This window comes from Pinus tabuliformis, chromosome 1_1 (assembly GCF_031772625.1).
Source record: "Pinus tabuliformis cultivar Carrire ecotype Pingquan chromosome 1_1, CPIR1, whole genome shotgun sequence".
Lineage (NCBI taxonomy): Eukaryota > Viridiplantae > Streptophyta > Pinopsida > Pinales > Pinaceae > Pinus > Pinus tabuliformis.
This window is the reverse complement of record NC_142297.1, coordinates 291635494-291658701: the sequence shown is the minus strand read 5'-3', so window position 1 is coordinate 291658701 and position 23208 is coordinate 291635494. Positions and strand designations below refer to the sequence as shown.

At 38.9% G+C, this 23208-nt stretch overlaps 2 protein-coding genes across 4 annotated transcripts in view; both read left to right on the top strand.

Annotated features, from left to right (window-relative positions):
• Positions 1–23208, top strand: part of LOC149212695 (uncharacterized) — a 132000-nt gene that overhangs the window by 61781 nt on the left and 47011 nt on the right. The window lies entirely within an intron of this gene.
• On the top strand, positions 18496–22380 carry LOC149212697 (uncharacterized). Of its 2 annotated transcripts, XM_089391889.1 has the most exons (3): positions 18496–18755; positions 19380–21161; positions 21341–22380. In XM_089391889.1, exons 2-3 carry the CDS (start codon positions 19524–19526, stop codon positions 22058–22060), a joined length of 2358 nt encoding a protein of 785 aa, XP_089248015.1. In that variant the 5' UTR covers positions 18496–18755; positions 19380–19523; the 3' UTR covers positions 22061–22380. The 2 variants fall into 2 exon arrangements, with proteins under 2 accessions (XP_089248015.1, XP_089248016.1); XM_089391890.1 differs by lacking the exon at positions 18496–18755 and having other exon boundaries at positions 18818–21161.

Below are 23208 nucleotides of genomic sequence, written 5' to 3'. Positions count from 1 at the left end.
GAGAAGAGCAAGATCGTGAGGAAAAGTGCCCCTTTCACTTGGATTGGGGGCAATCTCTTCAAACTTGGCCCAGATCAGATTTTGAGAAGATGTGTCAGGGAGAAGGAAGTTTTTGATATTCTCCTAACCTGTCATGATGGGCCCTGTGGAGGCCATTTTGCAGCAAAGAGGACTGCCTTCAAAATTCTACAAGTAGGTTACTATTGGCCCACTCTTCATCAAGATGTGAGGAGATGTATTAGCCAATATGATCGGTGTCAAAGGATGGGGAACCTACTTCAAAGGATGAGATTCCCTTCCAACCTCAAGTTTTCAGCCATTTGAGAAGTGGGGCATGGACTTTGTGGGTCCTATCAACCCTCCTTCAAACCAGAAACAATACATCATTGTGTGCACCGATTATCTGACAAAATGGGCAGAGACAAAGGCAATCAAGGCAGCAACCGAAGAAAAAGTAGTTGAGTTTTTAAGAGAGAACATATTCTATAAGTTCGGGTATCCAAGAGAACTGGTTACAGATCAAGGCAGTCAGTTCACCTCCAATTTGATTGAAGACCTGCTCATCCATCATAAAATCAAGCACAGGACTTCCACCCCCTACCATCCACAAGCCAATGGACAGGTGGAAGTCACCAACAGAGCTTTGGAGGGAGTTTTGACCAAGGTAGTGAGCAGTGGTAGGAAAGATTGGGCAGATCGATTGGTTCAGGCCACCTGGGTCTACAACACCACATGGAAGACCATCACAGGGTTCACACCCTATGAGCTGGTTTATGGAAAAAAGGCTCTGTTGTTAATAGAATTTGAATACAATACACTAAGGATGGCAGCTCAGCTGGACCTAGATCTCAGTCATGCACAAAGGGAAAGGTTACTCCAGCTTAATGGATTGGATGAACAGAGATTGTAGGCCCTTCTCCACACAGAAGTAATCCAGCTGCAGAGGAAGATATGGCACGACAGAAGCATCAAGGAGAAACAATTCCAAGAAGGAGATTGGGCATTGCTGTATGACTCCAGGTATAAAGATTTCAAGGGCAAGTTGAGAACGAGATGGTTGGGACCATACATTATAGAAAAATTCAATGACAATGACTCAGTTCTGATCAGGACTATTGATGAGGAAGCCATCCCCATGCTTGTCAATGGGCATAGGCTGAAAATCCACAAGAAGCCCCTCCAAGCAAGAATTCATTGAAGATCTGAGTAAAATAGTGTTGGTAGTGGAGCAAACCTCTGCCTCCACTTCACCCACTCATTAAAAAAAAGAATGAAAAAATATAATAAGGACTCCAGTGAAAACCTCTATGAGGCGCTTGAGTCCCATCCTGGGGCTGAAAACCTCTCTTAAGGCAGCCCAGAGATGAAAAAAAAAGAGCAAAAAAACGAGGAGAATAAAGATCCCTGGGTGAAAACCTCCCCTTGAGGCGCCCAGGTTAGGCAGAAAGGGTGAAAACCTCCTGGAGACGCCCTAACTATCTCTTAAAAAAAAAATTAACTTCCTTTCAGTGCATTGCAGGTTGCAGGAGGACCACAGAGGAAAAGGGGACATGCCACAAGCCTATTACATCTCTTCTAAGCCCTCTTGCATCGGTTCTGTCTTTCTCCATCCCTTGGTATTGTTTTTATGAAATTTGTCCATCCTATAGGAAGCACTATGTGTTCTACAAGAGGCTCCTGTAGAAATCACAGAGAGCTCGAAGTCAAGTCAGAGAAGGGATTGAGGAGCTGGAAACTTTCACAAAAGGCCTGTGGGCCATCCTACAGCCATCCATCATCATAACCCTCCATTCCATGCCTGCACCACCACATTTCTAATCGTTTCTTTCCTCCCTTCAAATAAAACACAGAAATCTTGTTTCTTTGAAAGAAAAAAAGAGAAAAAAAAAAAAACATCTCTACCACTTACCTACAGCCTATCGACTGCTTCTCCATGACCATCAAAATCTTCAGTAGGCTCCTCCCCAAGTCTCTGCATAAACCTTAGCTAAAAGTTCTAAAGGGAGAAGCAGCTACAGGAATTCCTGTAGGATTCTTGTAGCAGCTGATCCCCTTAAAAATAAAGCTCCAGAAGCAGAATCGGTGCAACCACAGGTACGCAAAACACGTAAGAAGCCAGATCCTGATTGAAGATCACCTGTACAAGGCAACTGAGCTACCTATCCAGAAGCCACGAGCATATGGCAGCAGAAATACATGGACATAGCACCAAAGTCTAGGCATGCAGCAACACTGTAGTGCGCACATTTCAACTTACAGGTAAGTGTCTAAACCCGTTCCTCTGTTTGCATCTGTATGATCCAAAACTGCATGAACAAATGGGATGGTTGCGATTAAACTAGATCGGTGGCCAGCTAACTGGCCACCCTCATCCAGTTCAATAGCGCTCAGCTAGAGTTCACATTGCACGTGTGTCCAATCAACTCATAAGAATCTCAAGACAGGTAGTGGCGGATATTTTGAACTCCAACGTGAATGATGGGAATGATTGTGGGCAGGCGACATAAAGTTTCATGATGACACTGCAGTGGGGACCAACGGTCCGATTGAGGGTAACGTACCCTTCCTGCCACCTCATCTCATCACCGCAAACCTCTCCCGTAAGCTTAAGTACGCTCTCTCGACCGCACTCACCACCTTTGTTTTCATTTGTATCGTCGTGCTCTCGACTGCAACAAGCTACCTACCACCTCCAGAGCCTCGAAACAGTCGCTTTTTGTCATTTTCAGAACCCTTTTGCCTATCGGATGCTACAGGAACATTACTGGGATCTACATGAGTAGAAATAGATCCTACAAGAGCCCTTTCTATAGCAGGGCCAATGAGCAGACTTGCAGAGGAAAAATCGAGGTTTTGTGGCAAATTCGAGCTTGAAGAGGTAGGCTCTAGTAAACCCACTTTGCATATTTGTATATACAAGGGGTGATGTGATTTCAAGCGAAGGATTGAGTGAAAAGGAAGGAGAATTGAAATCAAAAGTCTGCTTGTTTCTTTTAAAAAAAGAGTCTTTTTATATGCTCTCTGTGCTGAAGTGTTGTCTCTTTCTCCACCATGGTATTCTCATGTACGAAGGAATGATGCAATTTTAGAGAAATTAAGCCCGTAAAAAAGGAAACTGCATTGACAAGTTTGCCTATTTCTTAAGAAAAACGCAATTTTATCTGCTTTCTGTTTCTAAGATATTGTCTCCTTCACCACCTTCATACTCACACATACAAAGGAGTAATGCAAGTTTAGAAAAATTGAGCCTGGAAGGAAGGAAAATTGCATTAAAAAAACTTCCTGTTTCTTGAAAGAAAGCCTCAATTTTTTCTTTGTTTTCGAGTTCAAAATTTGTTGTCTCCCTCTTCACCTAAGATATTCCAGAAGAATCTGAACACCATGACAGGGAGGATTTATGAGGAAGGGACCTCTAAACTCAACCAGACCACATGAACACCTAGAGGTGGTAGACATTTTCACTAGAGCAAATTGGATGCCCTTCTTTGAAAATCTTCATGGGTATGATGAAGAAGTAATAGAGGATTTACCTTGTCTTTGACACCTCACTCAAAAACTCATGCCATTGTCAGTTTTAGGGGTCTCACTATAGAAATCACCCCAGAATTCATCAGCAGAGTTACCAGTCTTCCACTTGGACTACCCTGGAGCAAGGAAGAAAAACCATTGGGTCAAGTTGCCAAGAAAACATTTTCCCAACCTACTGAACATCCTGTGGAGGACAAAAATGGCATCAGGAGAACAAGTATACCTTACCCTTGGGATGAGGTCAGTTATCAAATTATTAAATACATCTCCTGTGAAGGAAGATACAACACAGTTTATGGGTACCATTTCAGACTGTTGCATGAGTTAAGTTATGGCATGGACCTTTCTGCACCCCGAAAACTTAGTATTCCCTATTTTCCCCTCCAATCCTTAATAGAATCTAGCACCAAATTGAAGGCAGGAGTTCCAGACCAATTGGCTCACCATGGGCTAATTAAATTGCTGGTGGAAGATGCCCTCCACACTTTCACAATTCCCATAGCCTGGGAGATTTTTTGAAATATGACAAGGGAAGATGATGTGAAAGCCCTCACATATGACCTCAGTCCATCTGAAAGTGAGGGAGAGGAACAAAAAGGGGAAGATGAGGAGGAAACCAGAGAAGAGGAAGAGAAAACACAAACAGAGAAAGAGGAACCTGAAACAGGGAATGTAGAAACCCAAACAAAGGAAGGAAAACATGAAATGGAGAAGGATAAGACCACAACAGAGAAGAAGAAAGAACCTAAGACAACAGGAAAGAGGACTAAAACAGAAAGGAAAAAGACTAAATTAGTAAGACAAAGGTTACAACAGAAAGGACAAAAACTAAACAAGAAGAGGAGGAAATTAAAACAGGGATAGAAGAAACAAAACCTGTAGAGGCAGAAAAGACAAAAGAAGAAGAAACAGAAGCACCCAAGGCAGAAGTGTCTCCTGAAACATTGGAAAGGGAGGCAACAACTTTTCTTGCTGCACTCAGCACCACAGTTAAGACCAAAGTATTTCAAGGCTTTAAAAAGCACCAGGATAAAGATGGGAAAGCCTCAGCCACCCTAAAAAGAGCTTATAACCATTGGAGATTCTCCTACTGCCAAAAAGGAGGAATCTCCATCCAGAACTCCCATCACTTATGAACGAGGAAGTCCTAGATCTTCCACTTGGAGGGAAAGGATAAAACTACAAGACTCCAAAAATGTCCTACAGGAGGCACAGATCGCCCTATAGGAGACTTTGACAAAGCTACAGGAGACTGAGAAACTTGAGAAAAAGGCAGAAGAGAAAATCAAGGGGAAGGATAAAAAAACAGGGATACCAGAACCTAACCCATAGCTTAGTTTAGGCTCTTATTACAACCTTATGGAAGGAGGGAAAATCATCCCACAAAATTTTGCAATCCCTCTTTTCTTTGAGCTGGAAAAAGAAATAGTAAGGAGCCACAGGTGGATGCAAATTGCAAAGTCCAAAGGGGTGGAAGACATTGGCCACATGGAGAGCAAGCTGAGACAGATGGGTAGAGAGTTGGCCACTGTAAAACATGTAGAAGTAATCAAAAGATCTCACTTGGAAGCAGAGAATGAAAGGTTAAGAAAATAGCTGCAAGAAAGGGGAACCCCGGTAGAAACTGAGATGTTAAGAAACCAACTGCAAGAAAGGGAAACCTCGGTAGAAACTGAAGTGTTAAGAAACCAGCTGCAAGAAAGGGAAACCCAGGCAGAAACTGAGGTATTAATATTAAGGAGATAGTTGGAAGCCCAATTAGCCTGCATGGCCAGTTGGGCTATGGAGGCACTACAGTGCAGGCAGCTAGCCAAATCATATGCAGTATACCTCAAAGATCAATGGCTCCAGTTCCAAATCAACACTCTGGCCCAGAGAGGCACCATACCTTTTCAGGATTATGGCCAATTCATGGATCTATGTGATCAAGGTGAAGCTGGCAGAGTTTTATTTACATAACATGGCCCTTACTGATATGAACCTATGGGACCCCAATGCTGTGTTAGGAGACTTACAACTGATGGCCATGGCATCTTGGATGAGCCATGAGGAGAAAAGGGCAACAAAAATCAAGAAGTTAATGGCAAAAGAGCTAAATGAACCTTTAATGATCCGAGCTGAGCCAGTAGACCCCATGGGTCTCATCAGTGCCCACTAACACCTTGCATATCATCCTCAAAGTGTCCCCAAGTATATCAATGAGCAGGCCCAGGGTATTGCACATTTTGAGGACATGGAGAGATTGTTGGAGATGACCGCATGCATGCCTGCATAAGAAGGTGGAACACATTGCCACATAGCCTACAGATCAGGGAGTATCACTCCCCAAACAGGATGAGAGAAGCCTTGAGGAGAGTTCCACTGTATAAGCACTCTATGAAAAGTTTGAAGGCCAAATTGGATTGGCCTCAAATTCAGTCCTTCATTGCTGCTAGGACTACTAGAAGGTGTAAAAGAGGAAGAAGAACAAAAATAGTGGGAAGAGGTGGATAGAAAAGCAAGATTCCATGATAAAGAGGAGGATATCACATCAGAAGCATGGGATGTCAGGGAATCCATCAGAGCCATCAAGGATGAAGAGATAGACTAGTTGCTCAGAGGATGAGCAACCCATTCAGTAGAGGGGTGATGATGAGCCCCAGAAATGGGTAATTATATGGGCTCATTTGGCCTCCTAACTCAGCTTAATCCACCATTCTCATTAGTTTATTGCATGTTTTTTATTATATTTATGCTAACAGAGTGAATTGAGTTAGTCATTATGCCATGAAGTCTAATGTGTGCTATATGCAGATTCTTGGTCAAGTTTTGGACAAATTCAAAGGATTAATGAGCATTTGGCAGCCAATATTCAAGGAAAACAAGGGAGAGGATTTGTAAGAGGGTGTCCCTCTCATTTATGACTCCCTACCTTGAATCCTCCATCAGAAACTTAGTGCACAAACAACCACATTGATGGATCCAAGGGGGCAGCCGAGCAAGTCAATAAGAACTGTTGTCTATCTCTAGTTATGGGAAGCGGAGCCCCTTGATTTTAGGAGGACTGTTGGAGGACTCCATTTGTATAAATAGGGGGGCTTAGAGCCTTGGTAGGTTAGCCAGTCATTAGTAGATTTTTCGCACTTTTGTGCAGTTCTTGCTCAGCTCATTTTCGAGCTTATTTTTGTGAATAGTTCATGTAATGTGACTTTTATTTTGATAATGGAGATGACATATTTTCTGAGCCAGCACTGATTTCTTTCAGAGGGTTGAAGCTCTTGGGTTAGGGCCCAACCCAAGCTTCCCAACACCTCTTGCTTTGTACTTATATGTTTTTGCTTCAGTTCATGAGTTAATTTCTATTACATAGATTCATTTTACCTTGTTTAGCATAGGTTGCTTTTGATGGTTTGCATAGTTGTTTTTGTTTCAGTTGCTGAAGTAGGTTAATACAGTGATAGGCTAAGATTCAAAATGGCCAACAACAGGGCCTGATCTCCTCTCCGTTCCTAGGACCATGATTTGAGGTCAAGGCACTACTACTGCCACCAAAAACACAGTTTTGCTTCTTCCATGCAATTTCTAGTGTGATGATTTGATTTGAAAAGTTAAAGTGTTGCTTCAGATTCATTTTGCCAAGATTATTTCCTGTTTTTGTAATAAATCTCTTTGCAAGCTTTTCTATTCATAGGGTACTATTCAACACTTGTTTTTAGGTCAGAAATTAGGTTGACAAGAGATATGGTTATGCTTTCTTGATGCAGCTAGTCCTTTTTTTGCTCAGTTTCGATAGTTATATGTGCAGATCTCTTACAACACACCTCAGCTCACAGTACATCAATAAAGCAACCAACATCATCTCATTCCTCACAGGTTTCACAAGTCGTTCACAGTCCTTCACGAATCTGCCCGAATTTCTGCACTTTTTCCAAAAGCTTTTCTCTCGTCATTTGAAAAAATCCAACCATAATTTTCTTTCATGATCCTCTCTGTTAAGCACTAGACACCTCAACACACCCCTCTAGTCTTCAAATACCCTTTTACACCATTTTTCCACTCTTGAAACCCCTAAAAATAGCCCTCGGCATCCTATTGTAGATCCTCCTATGATCCCCTGCAGCCTCCTCTAGAATTCCCTGTGAGTGATTTTTCGAAGTTCGATTGCAGGGGAAGTCTTTAGAAGGTTACTAGAGGCTTCTTAGGACCCCTCCACACCTTCTTACACCTCTGCAAGAACCAAATTCTCCTTCTGTCGCCACCAAACCTCTGCCACAGTCACAAACCGACAAAATCTCATGCATAACAATTTCATATAAAACACATAAAAACACAAAAAGATGTTCTTTTCTCATTTTCTTTTGCGAATAGCTTGAATAGATGTGATTTACCTTTTCAATAGTCAATGGCACTCATTTCATCAGTTTTCATCTCTTTTTCTGCAAAAGTAGGGTTAGTTGGAAAAATTAGGATTTGCTTTACACTCCAGTATTTTTTCTCTTTCTGCAAGAAGAATAGCCTTTGTATAATTAACTTTCTTTCATCACAGTTAAAAGCTTCTTTTGGAAACTCATAGAAGTTGTCTTGAGCTCCTAACGATCTTGCGCCAGCTGACCAAGTGACGGCGTGCAGTAAAAGCTAGTACTTGTGCATACAACACCGTCGCTTCCAAGTTTGTTATGAACTACCGGGTTGATAAAAGTAAAGTAGGAAGCCCTAGGAGTTGTAGCGTTATTGTTGCAATACTGGTGCTCACCATATGTGTGAGAAGGGGATGCAGATTCTTCACTCAAGAAATTTGTTGCCAGGTTTGAAGTATGTTGATTTGGATTTTTGTGAGAAATATGTTTACAGAACGTAGAATAGAGTCATATTTGTCAGAGTTGGGAAAGAAAAGAAGAGAGAAAAAATAGAGATTATGGATACAAATGTATATGGGCCTACTCAAGTATCATCTCTAGGTGGCTCTCGCTATTAAGTTACTTTTATTGATGATGCAACTAGGAAACTCAAGATTTATTGTATTTTAAATAGAACTGATGTATTTTATACTTTGAAGAAATGGAAAGTTTTGGTTTAGAATGAGACAGGAAAGAAGTGGAAGTGTCTCAGATCAAACAATGTAGGTGAATATTGCAGCAAAGAGTATGATAACTACTATTCAGAGCATGGAATTCACAAAGAGAAGACACTTTCATGAACACCACAAGAAAATGGTGTCAAAATGATGAATAGGAGAATCATAGAGTGTGCAAGGTGCATGAGATTGCATGCAAGATTGCCCTTACAAATTTGGGTAAATGTTGTAGATACTACTATTTGTCTAATAAATAGAGGGCCTTCAAGCTTCTGGATGGTGGTATTTCAGAGGCATGGACAGGTAAAAAGGTAAAATACTCTTTTTTAAATACTTTTGGTTGTGAAGCCTTTGTCCACAACAATAAAGAAAACAGAGCAAAGCTTAAGTAAAAATCAAATAAATGTATCTTTATTGGACATGGTGTTAATGATTTTGGTTATCACTTATATGATTATGAAAATCACAAAATCATTAGGAGTAGAGATGTCATATTCAATGAAAAGGTCTTGTATAAGAATCAAATGAAGGAAAAGAAATATGAAAAGGAAAACAAAGAATACATAGTGCTAGAGGAGATCACAAAAAAAGTAAAGGTACTTGAAAATTGTAATTATTAGCAGCCACAACAACAATGACAACCACAACAACAACAAGCACCTTAACCTGAAAGTGGTGATAGAAGATCTACAAGGATAAGTAGACCCCTTGAACGATACTCTCCTTCATTATATTATGTATTGTTGACTAATTCTGGTGAACTAGAAAGATATGAAGAAGCAATGCAGGTAGAAACCAAGAAGAAGTGGAAGCAAGCCATGGAAGAAGAGATGGACTCCTTGATGCATAACCAGACTTGGGACTTAGTCAAGTTGCCTGTAGGTAAAAAAAACATTACAAAATAAATGAATTTACAAGTTGAGGGAAGAAGATGGAGGAAAACAAAGGTATAAGGCTAGATTTGTGGTGAAGGGGTTTGCACAAAAGAAATGTATAAACTTGACAACATTTTTTCTCATGTTGTTAAAATGATTTCAATTAGAACTATTTTAAGTCTAGTGGTAGTAGAATATTTGTATTTTGAGAAGTTATATGTAAAGACAACCTTTCTTCATGGTGATTTTGGAGGAAGAAATATATATGCAACAATCACAAGAGTATGAGGTAAAAGGGAAGGAGAAATTAATGTGCAAATTGAAGAAGAATTTGTATGGCTTAAAACAAAATCCAAGGCAGTGGAATCTAAAATTTGACAGGTTTATGTATGAAGAAGGTTAGAGTAGATGTCACTCTGAATATTATGTTTATTTTAAAAAACAAAGTGATGGAAGCTATATTACACTGTTATTGTATGTAAATGGCATGTTTATTGCAGGGTCTAACATGCAGGAAATAAATGTGCTCAAAGGAAAATTTTTAAATTCATTTGCAATAAAGGATTTGGGTGTTGCAAAACAAATCCTTGGTATGAGAATAACTAGAGACAGGAAAAATCCCAAATTAGCATTGTCTCAGAGTGAATACATAGAAAAGGTGTTGGAAAGATTTACTATACAGAATGAAAAACTAGTTAGTACACCTTTGGCTAGCCATTTCAAACCAACTAAGGAGATGTGTCCCAAGACTCAAGAAGAGATGAATTATATGTGTAAATATACATATGCATCAATAGTTGGAAGCTTAATGTATGCAATGATCTGCACAGGGCTTAATATTGCACATGCAGTGGCAGTTGTAAGAAAATACTTGAACAATCTGAGAAAAGAGCATTAGATGGAAGTGAAGTGTATTCTTAGTTATTTGAGAGGTACCATAGATCAGGAATTATTCTTTGGTGGTTTAAATAGTTCTCTATAGGGATATTTTGATGCAGATATGGTAAGTGATAGAGATAATAGGAGGAGCACCACAGGTTATGTGTTTATTGTAGGTGGAGCAATTGGCAGTTGGGTTTCAAAATTGCAAAACATTGTTGTACTTTCAACAATGGAAGCAGAGTATGTTGCTACTACAAAGGATAATATGAAATGATTTGGTTATAAAGGTTTATGGATGAATTGGGCAAGAAGCAGGAGATGGGAAGGTTAAACAGTGACAATCAAAGTGACATTCATCTTGCAAAGAACTCAACATTTCATTCCAAGACTAAACATATACAAGTCAAGTACCATTTCATATGGACAATGTTGGAAGATGAAGAGTTAAAGTTGGAAAATATATACACTAGCAAAAATCCTACAGATATGTTAACACAAGTTGTAACTAGGGAGAAACTGAGATTCTGTTTAGTTTCAATTGGTCTTCAAGTATGATGGTGAAGATGAGAAACAACCTGGTCAAAGTGGAGTCATTGTTCAGCAAGTGAAGTAACAATGGAGTTTATATAATCAGTCTCGAAGTGGGAGATTGTTGGGTGTAGAATCTCATTGTCTTCTTGATTGTTTAGAGATTTTTTGTTTCATTCGCGTTGGATCCCTATTACCAACGAGGAGGCAATACCACCTATTTAATCACCATTAGGGGGGTCTAGAGGGGACGACGATGATTTTATGAACGCCCCCCTGCCACCCACTCTTGATGGGGGTTCGGGGGAAGCACCCCTGGAGCTAAAAATAGATGAAAATTTTCTTCATAAAATATTGTAATTTTGTATTCAATCGGGGTCATTCATTAGGTGGATGATCTGACGGTAGAAGTTATGTTAATTTGGGCTTTTCCCCAGAAGGAAACCTTCGGTTTATATGAGGGAATTGTATTGTGACAGTGCATTCTTGATTCTGAGAGAGAGAGAGGAGGTTGTGTGAGAGAGAAGAGGAAATTACAGCGGATCTGTTGTAGGTTGTATCTCTTCATTTTTTCGGATAATATAAAAGGAAGAATTGGGTGTTTCTCCATAGACATAGCCCAAATTTGGTGAACCACGTATATCTTTGTCTCTTTTATTTTATGCATTTTTGTATATGTATTTCTGCAATATTTTTTTTATTTCATTGCTTTATTAATTATTTTTTCATAGATGAAGAACAAAGTAGATATTTCATGAAGATGAAGTATTGAACATACCTCTCATCAATATTTAAGACAAAGCAATGAGAGAAGCAACTTGGCATTGCCACTGCATCATGGAACCCATGTCATCATTGCCAAGTTGTGGCTAGTACTTGTGCCATCACATTGTCATGTGTTTCCATGTGTCTTATTGTAGAGTTCCATAATTGTTTTGTTTTGACACCCTTTTTCCTCCATTTTCCTCTTTTTCATCATCACTATCTACTCAATAAAAGTAGTAAATCATAGATTTTGACAAGGTAAAAAATCTTACATGTCTTACTTTTCATATTCGTTAATGTTCTTTATTGTTGTATTAAAGATTGCATTAGCTACATAATTAACATGATTATGCAGCTACTTTATAAATTTGTAGCTACCTCCATGGTTTGCAGGGTTCTGGTGCGCCAATGAAGCAAATAATCATATGGGTAGTTGAGGATTAATTCCCTCATGGATCTCCTCCTATTCAAATGAGCCAATTCACTAAAGGAATCACATAATGGCGTGGTCAAAGGCACGGGTCAAACACGCAGCAGCAGAAGTTTGAATACATCATGTTTTGTTGATTTTCTTTCCAAATAGTAAATTGACAAGATAACACTTTTTCTGTTTAGTTTCAAATTTGAATAAGGATTGATTAACAGACCCGTGGGCGTAGAAGTCTCAAACTGTTGAGCACGCATTTTATATATAAGTATGTATCCCCTGTAAATGGGAGGGAGGAAGTAATAGTTAATTGCTGAAGAATTGTGAAACAGAGCTTTGTTCGCATATTGAATTGAAGTTACCTTTCTGTGATTCGATGCGTATGTGAGTGTGATTTACACCTACTGGATGCGGAGGGCCCTTGCAGACAGTCAAGGTTTTAGTTTATTTCATTTCATTGCTTTATGTTGTTTTCATTTAATCGCTTTCTGTTATCGTATTACCATTGAATTCTAGTTTAGTTTCCTTACTTCATTGTTTTCATTATTTCGTTATAACTCAATTATTTCATTTATTATTTCGTTATTTCGTTTATGCTTACAGTCGTTTAATGGTTTAGTTCTTCAACGTTTTTCGCTTAATTACAGTTAGTATTTTTATGCTTGTAGAGTTAGAACTTGTATATATTCTGTAGTTAGCAATGAGAAGATTACCTTCATGCTATTTAGAATCAGAATTTGTATATATTTTGAAGACAAGATTTTGAAGGATCGTTAGAATAATTAGAACTTCAACACTCTGTTTTATAGCAACAACGTGTTTAGATAGGTTCATAATTTTAGGATGATTAACATAAGATATTTTAGGATGATACTCAACATAGATATGACCAAGTAGATTAATATAATAGTAGCTTAAATTCCACTTATTAATTTGTAGAAATCTAACTCTAATCTAATAGGAATCTGAATAACAACGAAAATCCCAAAACAAACATAACCATCATCTTACAAACTAAAGGAAAGGCTTCTAGCATATATAGTGCACCTGCACTTCATAAGTTTACCAACTCTAGTTGATAATTTATGCTTGCAGCATAAGAACATTAAATTGACCAAACATTTTAGAGTTGTTGCGGGGGAAGTGTAAATAGAAGCCTTAATTTTTTTTGAAGAAAAACATGATATGCATTCGGAAAGAGACTCTAGAGCTAGGTTTGTAGGTCAAGGAAGAAGTTTATTTCCTACATCATCACTCACTCCACCACGACCTCGTAGTACCACACCATGCACACAAACTCGAATTCCATCCATAGCAGACCAATATAGACAACCTAAAGTCTTAAGATTCGAAATCCAATCTAAAGGTTCACCAACTTCATCAACAGAGGTTGTAATAGAAGTAGATCCAACATCTCCAACAATTGGAATAATTTTCCTATCTTCAACTGGAGAACAAATTCTAGCTCAAGAGTTGGAAGTGCCTATTGAAGAAGAAGAAGAAGAAACTTACTTCAAACCATTCATAGAGGAACCAAAAGAACTAGAAGAAAAACTAGATAATCCTGTTGTAGAACCAAATGTCTATTCTGAGGAATCCATCATGGCTGAAGAAGGAGAAGGAGAAGTACACAATGTCAATGGTGAACAACATAGGATTGAGGATGAAACAGAGGAGGTGGAAGAGGAGGAGGTAGAGGTAGAGGAAGAGGAAATCTAGAACCTTTTTGGTTCCCTATCATTGATGAAGATACACCATTAACAATGAAAAACATCTCGCCATCTATTCTCCCCAATTTTCATGGAATAAGAAGTGAAGAACCATAAACATTTCTCTTTGGATTTGAAGTATTATGTAGATGATATGATTATCTGTATGACGCCCAAAAACTGAAATTGTTCCTTGCCACCTTAAAGGGGGATTGTGTGAAGAAATCTCAAAATATGAACTAAGTTATGATTAAGGAGGTTGTGTAGTTGCATGGGCATGAGAGCATGGTTGATTAAGAGGGAGGTAGCTCAACTTTTCAAGGATATGCAAGAAAATTTTGCAACACGAGGTCGTATAGCACATGGTGGAAGATGAGCATGGAAAGGAAAGAGAACAAGGGCATTTGGAAGTGTCAGACAAAGAAACAATAATCATTCCTATATTTTTGGAGGTAATGACAACACTAAGAAAAAAATTGCTTTGGAGATGGAAAATTTAAATTGCATGTAAATGGGAATAAAATTGTAAGACCTGGTGGGGCATGTGTACCCCTCGTAAAGTCTAGAGTGATCGGGGGGCATATGGATTTGGGTCCAAGAATTTGCCTATGTAAAGCTTAAAGGGGGGATTACTAGGTAAACTTGACTCAGTCATATAATCAAAGTTGTTTAGTCTACAACACGTGGTTTTTGGTCATGTGGTATTGCATGTAATGAAGCCTATAAATAGGCATGGTATCCTCCATTTTAAGGTGACTTTTGATTTTGTAATATATCCATCGCAATATGGTTTTTCCTCGATTAGGGTTTTCCAAGATATATTTGTGTCATGATTTATGTGTTGTTGCTATAAATTTTACTATTGTTCATCTATTATTTCTTTTGCACTTTTAATCCTAACAACATTAACCCCACCCTAAATAGTTTAGAGATTATTTGTCCACATGGGGTTTATGCAATGGAAATTGTGGGCGAGGGTTTGGAGTTGGGAGAAGACAAACCCATTACCTCAAAGAACCTAGTGCAACTTATAGTGGAGCCATAGGGTGAAGGGAACACGATCCCTTCACAATCGTTAGCTAATAATGGTGCCAAGTCTTCGCTAGATCCCAAAGATTTTGACTTCTTCATTGTTGACAATGAGGAATATTTTGATGGGTGCATTTGGAGACTAGGGGGGCATTATCTTCTTTCTAGGTAGAATACAAAATCAGAAGGATTTTCACTCGTGCTTCTTGTTAAATTAGAAGGTCATGGGGTTCTCCTTAAACTCTCGTTAGAGATTAGGGTCAAAGTATGCTTATTTATTATTTAACTCACATATCGCAGTCTACCATATGCTACAAATTAGAAACTCGAATATAGCTAATAATATTGCCTATGTCCAGTAATGGGGTGGGAGCAAATTTCAACCTAGATGATAATGGACATGCCCATCCAATTTGGTTGGAATTCTCAACCTTGTCTACTAACTTGCACCCTTTTGTTGACTTATTTTCTTATAGTATGGCAAGGTTCTTAAACCTAGATGGCCACTAAAATTCATTTTGGGAGAGTTTAAGGGTGTGTAGGTGGAGGTGGATATGAAGTGGAAGATTCTCCCTTCTATTTATGTTTGTACTAAGATGGGGTTTGAAATTGGAAGCTTCAATACTTTATGTTGAACTTAAAAATGGTCAACATACATATAATTGATAAGTGTTGTAATGAATTATCCATATACAATTTTTTCAAGATGCCTCTAGAGCACTCAAATGCTAATGTCTCTTAACTTACAAGAATTTATATTAAATCACACATTAGGCTATACGATATCATCCTAGTGTGTACTGAGATTAGTTAAAGTTCATTGATGCATAATTTGCTTGATGAACCTATGATATTTGGACTTTAATGATGGGGTTGAAGTTGTTACTAGTGATTATTGCTTCATGTGTGGTATCTTGTTGGTTCAAATTTATAATGCGATTGTTGTAAATGTCTATTAGAGTGGTGTTTGTAGAGGTTTCAAATAAAACTTCATGTTTGGCATCATATGGGTCTCCCATTTTCTGGGAAACTAATAATCGTTGGGTGCATTCTTCAAGCCTCACATGCTTATAATGTCTCTTGGTAGTTCCTTAGCAAAGCCTAATTTCATTGATTAGGGAAAATTATTTGTTCAGATATTTGTAATCCAAGTATGGTGGAGAGAGGGGCCTTCTTCTAGTTTCTTGGGATGTTCATACTATTCTCAAGGACAAGGGAGGGTTTGGCTTGATTGATGCTGCCACTCAAGGTAGTGTGCTCAACTCAAAGTGGGTGGTGAGGTTCTTTGAGGGCACCACCTCACAATAGGTCTTGTTTCAACATTTCTTGATGATTGCACAACATACATGTAGGGTACAAGGGATCTTTGGTTTGTATGCTATTATTTTCTTGCCCCCTTATTTTAGGTCTCTACTACTTTGTCTTTAGGAGCATATAGTTGGCTTGGAATGTTGTCATAGTTTTGGTTCGATGGAATTGGGAGGCTAGTAGGATAGGTTGGAATTTAATGTGGCACCTTATTTGGAGCTAAAGTTTGTAAGATACATGTATTACAAAGATGCCTCACTTTTAGGGGCTTGGGTCAAGTAAGAAGGGCATCTCATTTGGAGGATATTTGTGGGATGAAAACCACCCATTCTTGGAAGGATTGGTGTTCCTTGGCATAGGAGCATGCTCTAATTTCCCTTCATCATCTTTCATTTTTGAAGTTAAGAGGGCTCATCCCATATAATGGCATATTCAAAATAAATATGTGTTCAAAGACCCTTTGGAGGGATTAGGGATAGAGTTTTGGTCACTCTCTTCAAGGTATGATTCTCAATAATTGTATTCGATTTTGCACCATGGAGCCCAGTTAATGGCAGTTCTTAACGTGAGATGGGTGTCAATTGTTCAGAGGAGAGATGGGTGGGAAAAGTCCACACTGTTTGGTCAATTTGGCTTTCTTATACAATGAGATTTTTTTCCTAACTAGTTATTTATTAAGGGATTCCTTCCAAGGCTCAATTGGCGAAGATTGCGCTATTTGATGACCTATACCATATCTATCATTACTAAGGGATGGTGAAACACAATGTTGGGAAGTCTTAGTTTATTAAAAGTTATTAGAAGTTTTAACAGGATCAAGTTCAATTTTATTGCAAGACAGGGTTTATTGTTGTGCTACCCTATTTGGAGATTGCCACTATCCAATTTGTTCATCTCTCATTGGGATTTCCCAATGATTAAGAATTTGGTTCTATTCATTCTCTTGAAACCTTGATATAAGTTTGTTATTAAGCCTGAGGTTTGCTCTATGTTTGCTTTTTGTTCCATGTGGCATGATGAGGTATACCATAAGCCCCTAACAAAGGAAGTCTTGTTGATTAAAGATGCCCAATCTTTAAAGCTATTAACATATTCATACTTTATCTTGATACTAGTTATCACAATAGAGGTTATGATTCCATTGCGTGCGTGTATTCACACTTTATCTTAGTATTCGTTATTACATATGACATTATGATTCCATTGTGCGTGTATTTCTCCCCCCCGCACCCTCCCCCCCTCAATCTATGGGAGAGGTTTCCACTAGGCCATTAAGGGTTGGAGTTAATCCTAAATTAATGTACTTCGAAATAAAATGGTGACATGCTCATCAATGGAGTCATGCCCTTTTTTACAACCAACAACCTCTTCAATCAAGATAATCAACCTTTACAACCCCACATATACTACATTTAATTTCAACTCGTGACCTCTTAACTGTGAAAAGATTAGAAGAGGCTACATGAAGTGTTAAGCCCTTTATTATATATATTCTTCCACATTTACTTTACTATTTATAAATATTATAATTTAAATATAAGATATATAAAAATGTATTTTTCTTCTTCCTAGGTTGAGCTAAGGCTAGGCCTATTAGATGGAAGAACGATCTATCCATAGTGGAATGCTACCATGAAAATTTTGCAAAGCTCGCCCCTTGGGATAGTTTAATTCCCCAAAAGTGGCTTCCATTCTCAACCCCTACCCATGAAATATGAACCTGGAATCAAATGGGAACTAAACCCCACTTAAACCAACTAGTGTACAGTTGATCGATATAAAAAAAATTCAATTATGTCAATGAGAATTTTGGTAGAGAACTAGCAACCTCCCCATATATATGCAACAACCTACAAGCCAAATGTATCAAAAACTCATAGTTCAACCTATGACTGAGACGTCCAAAAACCATCGGAATTGGAGCTAAAATCCCAGAGTCCAACAGATTGCCTATCCTTCCAACCTTACTACGACAGACTATGTTTTCAAGAACTTGAACTTAGATGGATGGGATGACAAACTACCATCGCTCAAAAGAAACACCCAATAACAAAAATAAATATACAATTATTGTAAATACAATTTATAACCATCAAACTTACAATAACCCATAAAAAACTGACACCAAAGCGCTGGGAAACTAATTATATTATAAATAACTTTTAGTGTATCCCGCTCCGATATTATTAAATGGCGGTGGTATCATTAGCTAACTTAGCTTGCGTTAAATTTGTGGGGGCCAGCCCTTAGTTCCATCGAAGCCCGCTCCATGTGACCGCAAAAGTAAAGTTAGTAAACTCAAAACGGTAAAAAAAATTAGAAAGTAGCCGTCCGGATTTGGAGCCAAAAAATATTTCAAACTACAATTATCATTATCCTGAATGTTTTCGGACAGAAAAACGCAAATACCACATTCAGAGAATTGCATGGGCTTCTACATTTCAACAGCTCTGTGCTCATCAGTCCTAAATTCGAATTCAGCTCAAGTAGTCCCACCCGTGTTTAACAGAAAGTAGTCCCACTTTCTGTAGTCCTACCCGTGTTCAACAGAAAGCCTGAATTCCGGCTTTGGGTGCTCCGTTTACTGATTCGCTTCTCCCCCATTCGCTGGATCTGACGTGAAGCCGAGAATCAAGTTTTAACGCGCTCAGGTCTGTACATAATTTGCCCATTCGCAGTTATTGAGTGCCTTCTTTTTCGTTTTTTTTTTTCTGGCAGTAGTTAGGGGTTATGTAATGAGCCAGGCTGCATTGGATTCATTGTTTTGTGTTATTTCCATTGAACTTTTCAGTGTTCAGAAATTGGGTTGTTATTTTCATAGGCGTGCAGGTGTTGGGTTCTTCATTTATTTTCTGGGGCATGCGGGTATTGGGTTCTTTATCGGATTCCACAGGTGTGGACTGACAAACTTCAGTAATTTCTACCTGGGCTTGTCTCAGGCTAAGAGAATTTGACCGTTACAGTGAATGCCGTGGGAACCCAATATAGAAAAGGCGTGCCCATGTTGTGAATGATATCTGAATGCAAACTTACTGTGGGGCTTTATTGCGCTCGTCACTGATCTTCCGAGCGTTTAGGTTACTTGAATATATTTTTTCTGGTGCCAAAACTCATTGAGCGAGCGAGGCTTTAAGTACTTGCTATATAAAGGTTTGGGGAATGAAGGGTTTTATCCTGTCTACAGAAGGGTTTGGATTGAGAGAAGTTTTAAATATTTCTAGTCTTAATTTTGTTTTTTCTGAGGATTCTCATGTATTGCACGCTGTGTTTGACAGAATTCCATTCATTGTGAATTTTCTTGGACCCTTCCGGGACAAATCTGTGCAAGTGCTTCGCCATATTGGGTCAGAGTGTGAGCTCTGCCAGATTTTGTAAACCGCGGGCTTCTTCTCTGAAGTGAGAAGACTATTGAAAGATTCATGGGTACCAATTTGAAGCAAGTTTTTGCAGATCTAGACAAGGATCCCGACAGCAGAATAAGATGTCTGAATTCTCTAAGAAACTATGCCCAGCAGTTAGACAAGAAGATGATCCCACAGTTTATAGCCCAGCTGTCAGAGCTTCCAGATGGGCAGCTTCCTAGAGAGTATTTGATCTCTTTGTATGAAGTGATTGTGCGAGAACACGGTAAAAGCATAATTCCCCAGATAACTAAGATGATGGGTGACGTGTTGAAAGCATTGTCCTCAAATGCACCCTCTTTGGCCCTGCAACAGGTCTGTGCCAAGGCGGTTTCAGCAATGGCAAGATATACACTAGATCCTAGCTCTTTTCAAGGGCAAAGAGAGGGAGTCATCCGAGATTTAGCCAGTCCCCTGATTGATGTCTTGTTAGGAACTGTACAGTCACTGGCAGAAGGAGCAGCATTGTGTTTGCAAGTTTTAGTAGAAACAGAGGCATGGAAATATGCACCTGATGATATTGTCAATGAAATTTGCTTGAGAGTTACAGGGGCATTGGAGGAGAAAGGGACCCAAACAAATAGCCATATGAAGCTGGTTTGTTCTCTAGCCAAGTCGAACAGCCCCATTCTTGAAGCTTATGGGAGGTCTCTGCTTAAGGCAGCAGCTAAAATCCTTGAGACCGGAGTAGTCACGGGGAACTCTCAGCAACGTTTGCATGCTGTCCTGATGATCAATGGTTTATTGAAATTTGTGGACATGGACATTTTAGCTTCAGAAATTCCAAATACTGTTATGTATCTGGAGAGATGTCGGTCTGATAGAACACCTTATGTAAGAAAAGTAGTTTCTGAAACTATTCAACTTGCCAAGGCTTTAGCTTCTGAGATGAGTATAGACCTAAATAATGATGGCTCTTATAGCGATGAGGAAATTCCCTGTGAAGGCAACAGATCTAGTAGGGGTAGTTTTTGTGGATTCAACGACTTTTCACCAGACATGCAAATTGGTCCCTACACACATTCCCCTGTTTCTTCCGTGCAATCTTTTAATACTAAATACCAAACTCCTTCTATAACAGGTTCTGGTACGAGAGCTAGAAGGTCCTCTAATTTTGATTTGAGCCGAGGTTATTATTCTGATTCTATAGATGAGGATGCCTTCTCAAGGAAAATGAGGAATTCATCCTTCTCACCATGGTCTGATAGGTCAGAGTCAACCAGACCCAATGCTGGAAAAAGCATGGCAACTGAGCAGACTCCTCACTGTTTCTTAACTCGCAGTGGAAAAGATGGTGATTCCAGGACATATTTGGTGTCAGAATCACGTTTATTTGAAAAAGGAGGGAATAGAAGCATTTCATTAGAAAATGGCATTAAGTTTGGGAGTGATACAGAAATTGCCGCAGAGTATGAAAGTGATGGAGCTTCGGAAAGAAAAGACTCTTGTGAACATGTTAATAGGCAAACAAGGACCAGGATGCATATGTTTGACAGACATGGAGAAAATGGAGACACATTGACCTGTGATGGAGACCATTTTGAAAGGAGACGTTCCTATAAGGAGGCTGAAAATGATCCATGCTTTTCCTTCTGCATTAACGATGCTCGCTCTCATTGCCCGTCAGCTGTGGAAAAAGCTGCAGTTAGCCCTAAGGTACGCATCAAGAGCATGGGATATATTCTTGTTAGTTTCCCTGTTTTGTCTTGTTTTATGCAGCTTGTGCTTGATGAGGAAGCTTAAGCAAAGTTGGCACATTTTAGCTATATTGGCGTTATCTCTTGTGATCGCAAATGCAAATGCTTAGGTGATTTACTGTTTGTTCTCTTCCTCAGGATCCAGTATTATATATTACAACTGATGATATGAATGTATTCAACACACCAAGGACAATTGTTAGGTCTCTGAAACAGCATTCCTCCTCAGAGAACACATGTAAGAAATTGCAGTTGAGAAAAGAATTCGCAGATTCAGCAGAAGTTAACTATGATAATTTAAATGAAACTGACTGGACCATGAACATAAGTCCAGCTGCCAGTGACACTGTTGATGAATCCAGGGGTGGGGACCATGGACAAATGATGACTGCAGGAAAAGGAAGGACAGTGCTTGACAGTCTGTACAGTGTAGCTGATGGATATTCAGTTAGAAGCAATTCAGAAGAGGGAGATCTTCCGAACAGCTCTGAATGGTCAGAAAGTGTGCATAGAACTGGTTCATTGTCACCTGCTTCAAGTACGGTCTTTGAGGAGATATTAGATAACAAGGGAGATTACCACAGCAATGGCTTGACCGAGTTAGACAAAGGAACTCATAGGACGGACGATAAGAAAGAAAATTGCTTACCAGCTGATGTTGGTTCAGTTGAAGGTTCAGCTGAGTCTTTCAACGGGCAAGAGACAAATGCATTTTGTACATATTGGAGAAGAGCATTGCGCTTTATGGAATCCATTATGGGAATGTCCTTGTGTGCTGTGCTGGCTGTTCCTGCAACAATGGTGGTTGTCAAGTTATGTAGCATGCAAGAGGAATATCCTGTCATGGTTCCTACCTAGGACATTGAAATTTAGTAATTTACAAAATCATCTTGAGTATGCAGCCTTTGTCTTAATGGGAGTATACAATTTGAATCATCTTCTTGAAGCATCTTGCTTTTGCCTTATCCTTATTCATCAGGCTTTCTTCGATATGTTTGATTGCACACGGGATAATGATAAAGCATAAATTCCATTTGTGGACAGTAGGACGACGAATCGTGGAAAGCTTTCTGTTGTTTGAATGCCAGTTGTGAGGATGTTTATCCATTGGATAAAAAAAGAAGTTGCTGTGACATCTCATTCTATATAAACCACTGAAGTTAGAAAGTTACAGCTGCTATTGTTGGTTGCTCCTCCTTTGAATTTACTAAACAACACCTATTTTGAGATATATTTATCATCTTACTGTGCATTAAATCCTTAAGGTTCATTTTAATTGTGTAGAAGGAATGGTCTGGCCTGAACAAGGTTAGGAACCAGTTGTTAATTGTCAGTTCTGTGCCATGACAGTCAACTCTATGCAGTTGCGTTGCTTATTATTAATATTTTAACTGAATAGGACATTTCTGACTGAATACTTTGAGATATATTTATCATTCTCACTGTGCATTAAATCCTCAATGTTTAGTTATGTTTAGTTTGATTGTGTAGAAGGAATGGAATGGTCTGCCTGAACAAGGTGAAGAACCATTTGTTAATTGTCAAATCTGTGCCATGACAGTTAACTTTATACAGTTATAGTGCTTATTATTAATAAACCGAATATGACATTTCTGCCCATCCTGCAATTTATTTTTAATCGCTGGACGAACATGCTATCATGCTATTTATAGATGAGTTATATTGAAGGAAGAACATAGGTACAAACCTCCCCAAGCTATGTTGAGAGTGTAAGTGTGGACCTCAGCAACTGCGAAAATGTGAGTGCCTAATAAGCATGGAGTTACTTTGAGCCCTGAGTTTTGGCACTCAAAAAATAAAAATGAAGGGGTAGGTTTGCAAAATTTATAGGATCGTGTGTGCAAATAAACATCTGAATTTGAAAGTGCAGAGGTATTTTAGATGGATGGGTGTTATTATTTCTTTATTTTTATGTAAGCTTTTGTCTTCTCACGATGTTGAAAGCATGTCTGGGTTATCTACTCTGTTGGAAGTTTGACAACGAA

Coding starts and splice junctions, on each gene's coding strand:
- LOC149212697 (XM_089391889.1), top strand. CDS start 19,524: ATGGGTACCAATTTGAAGCAAGTTTTTGCAGATCTAGACAAGGATCCC. Junction 21,162..21,340: donor AAGCTGCAGTTAGCCCTAAG/GTACGCATCAAG, acceptor TCTCTTCCTCAG/GATCCAGTATTATATATTAC.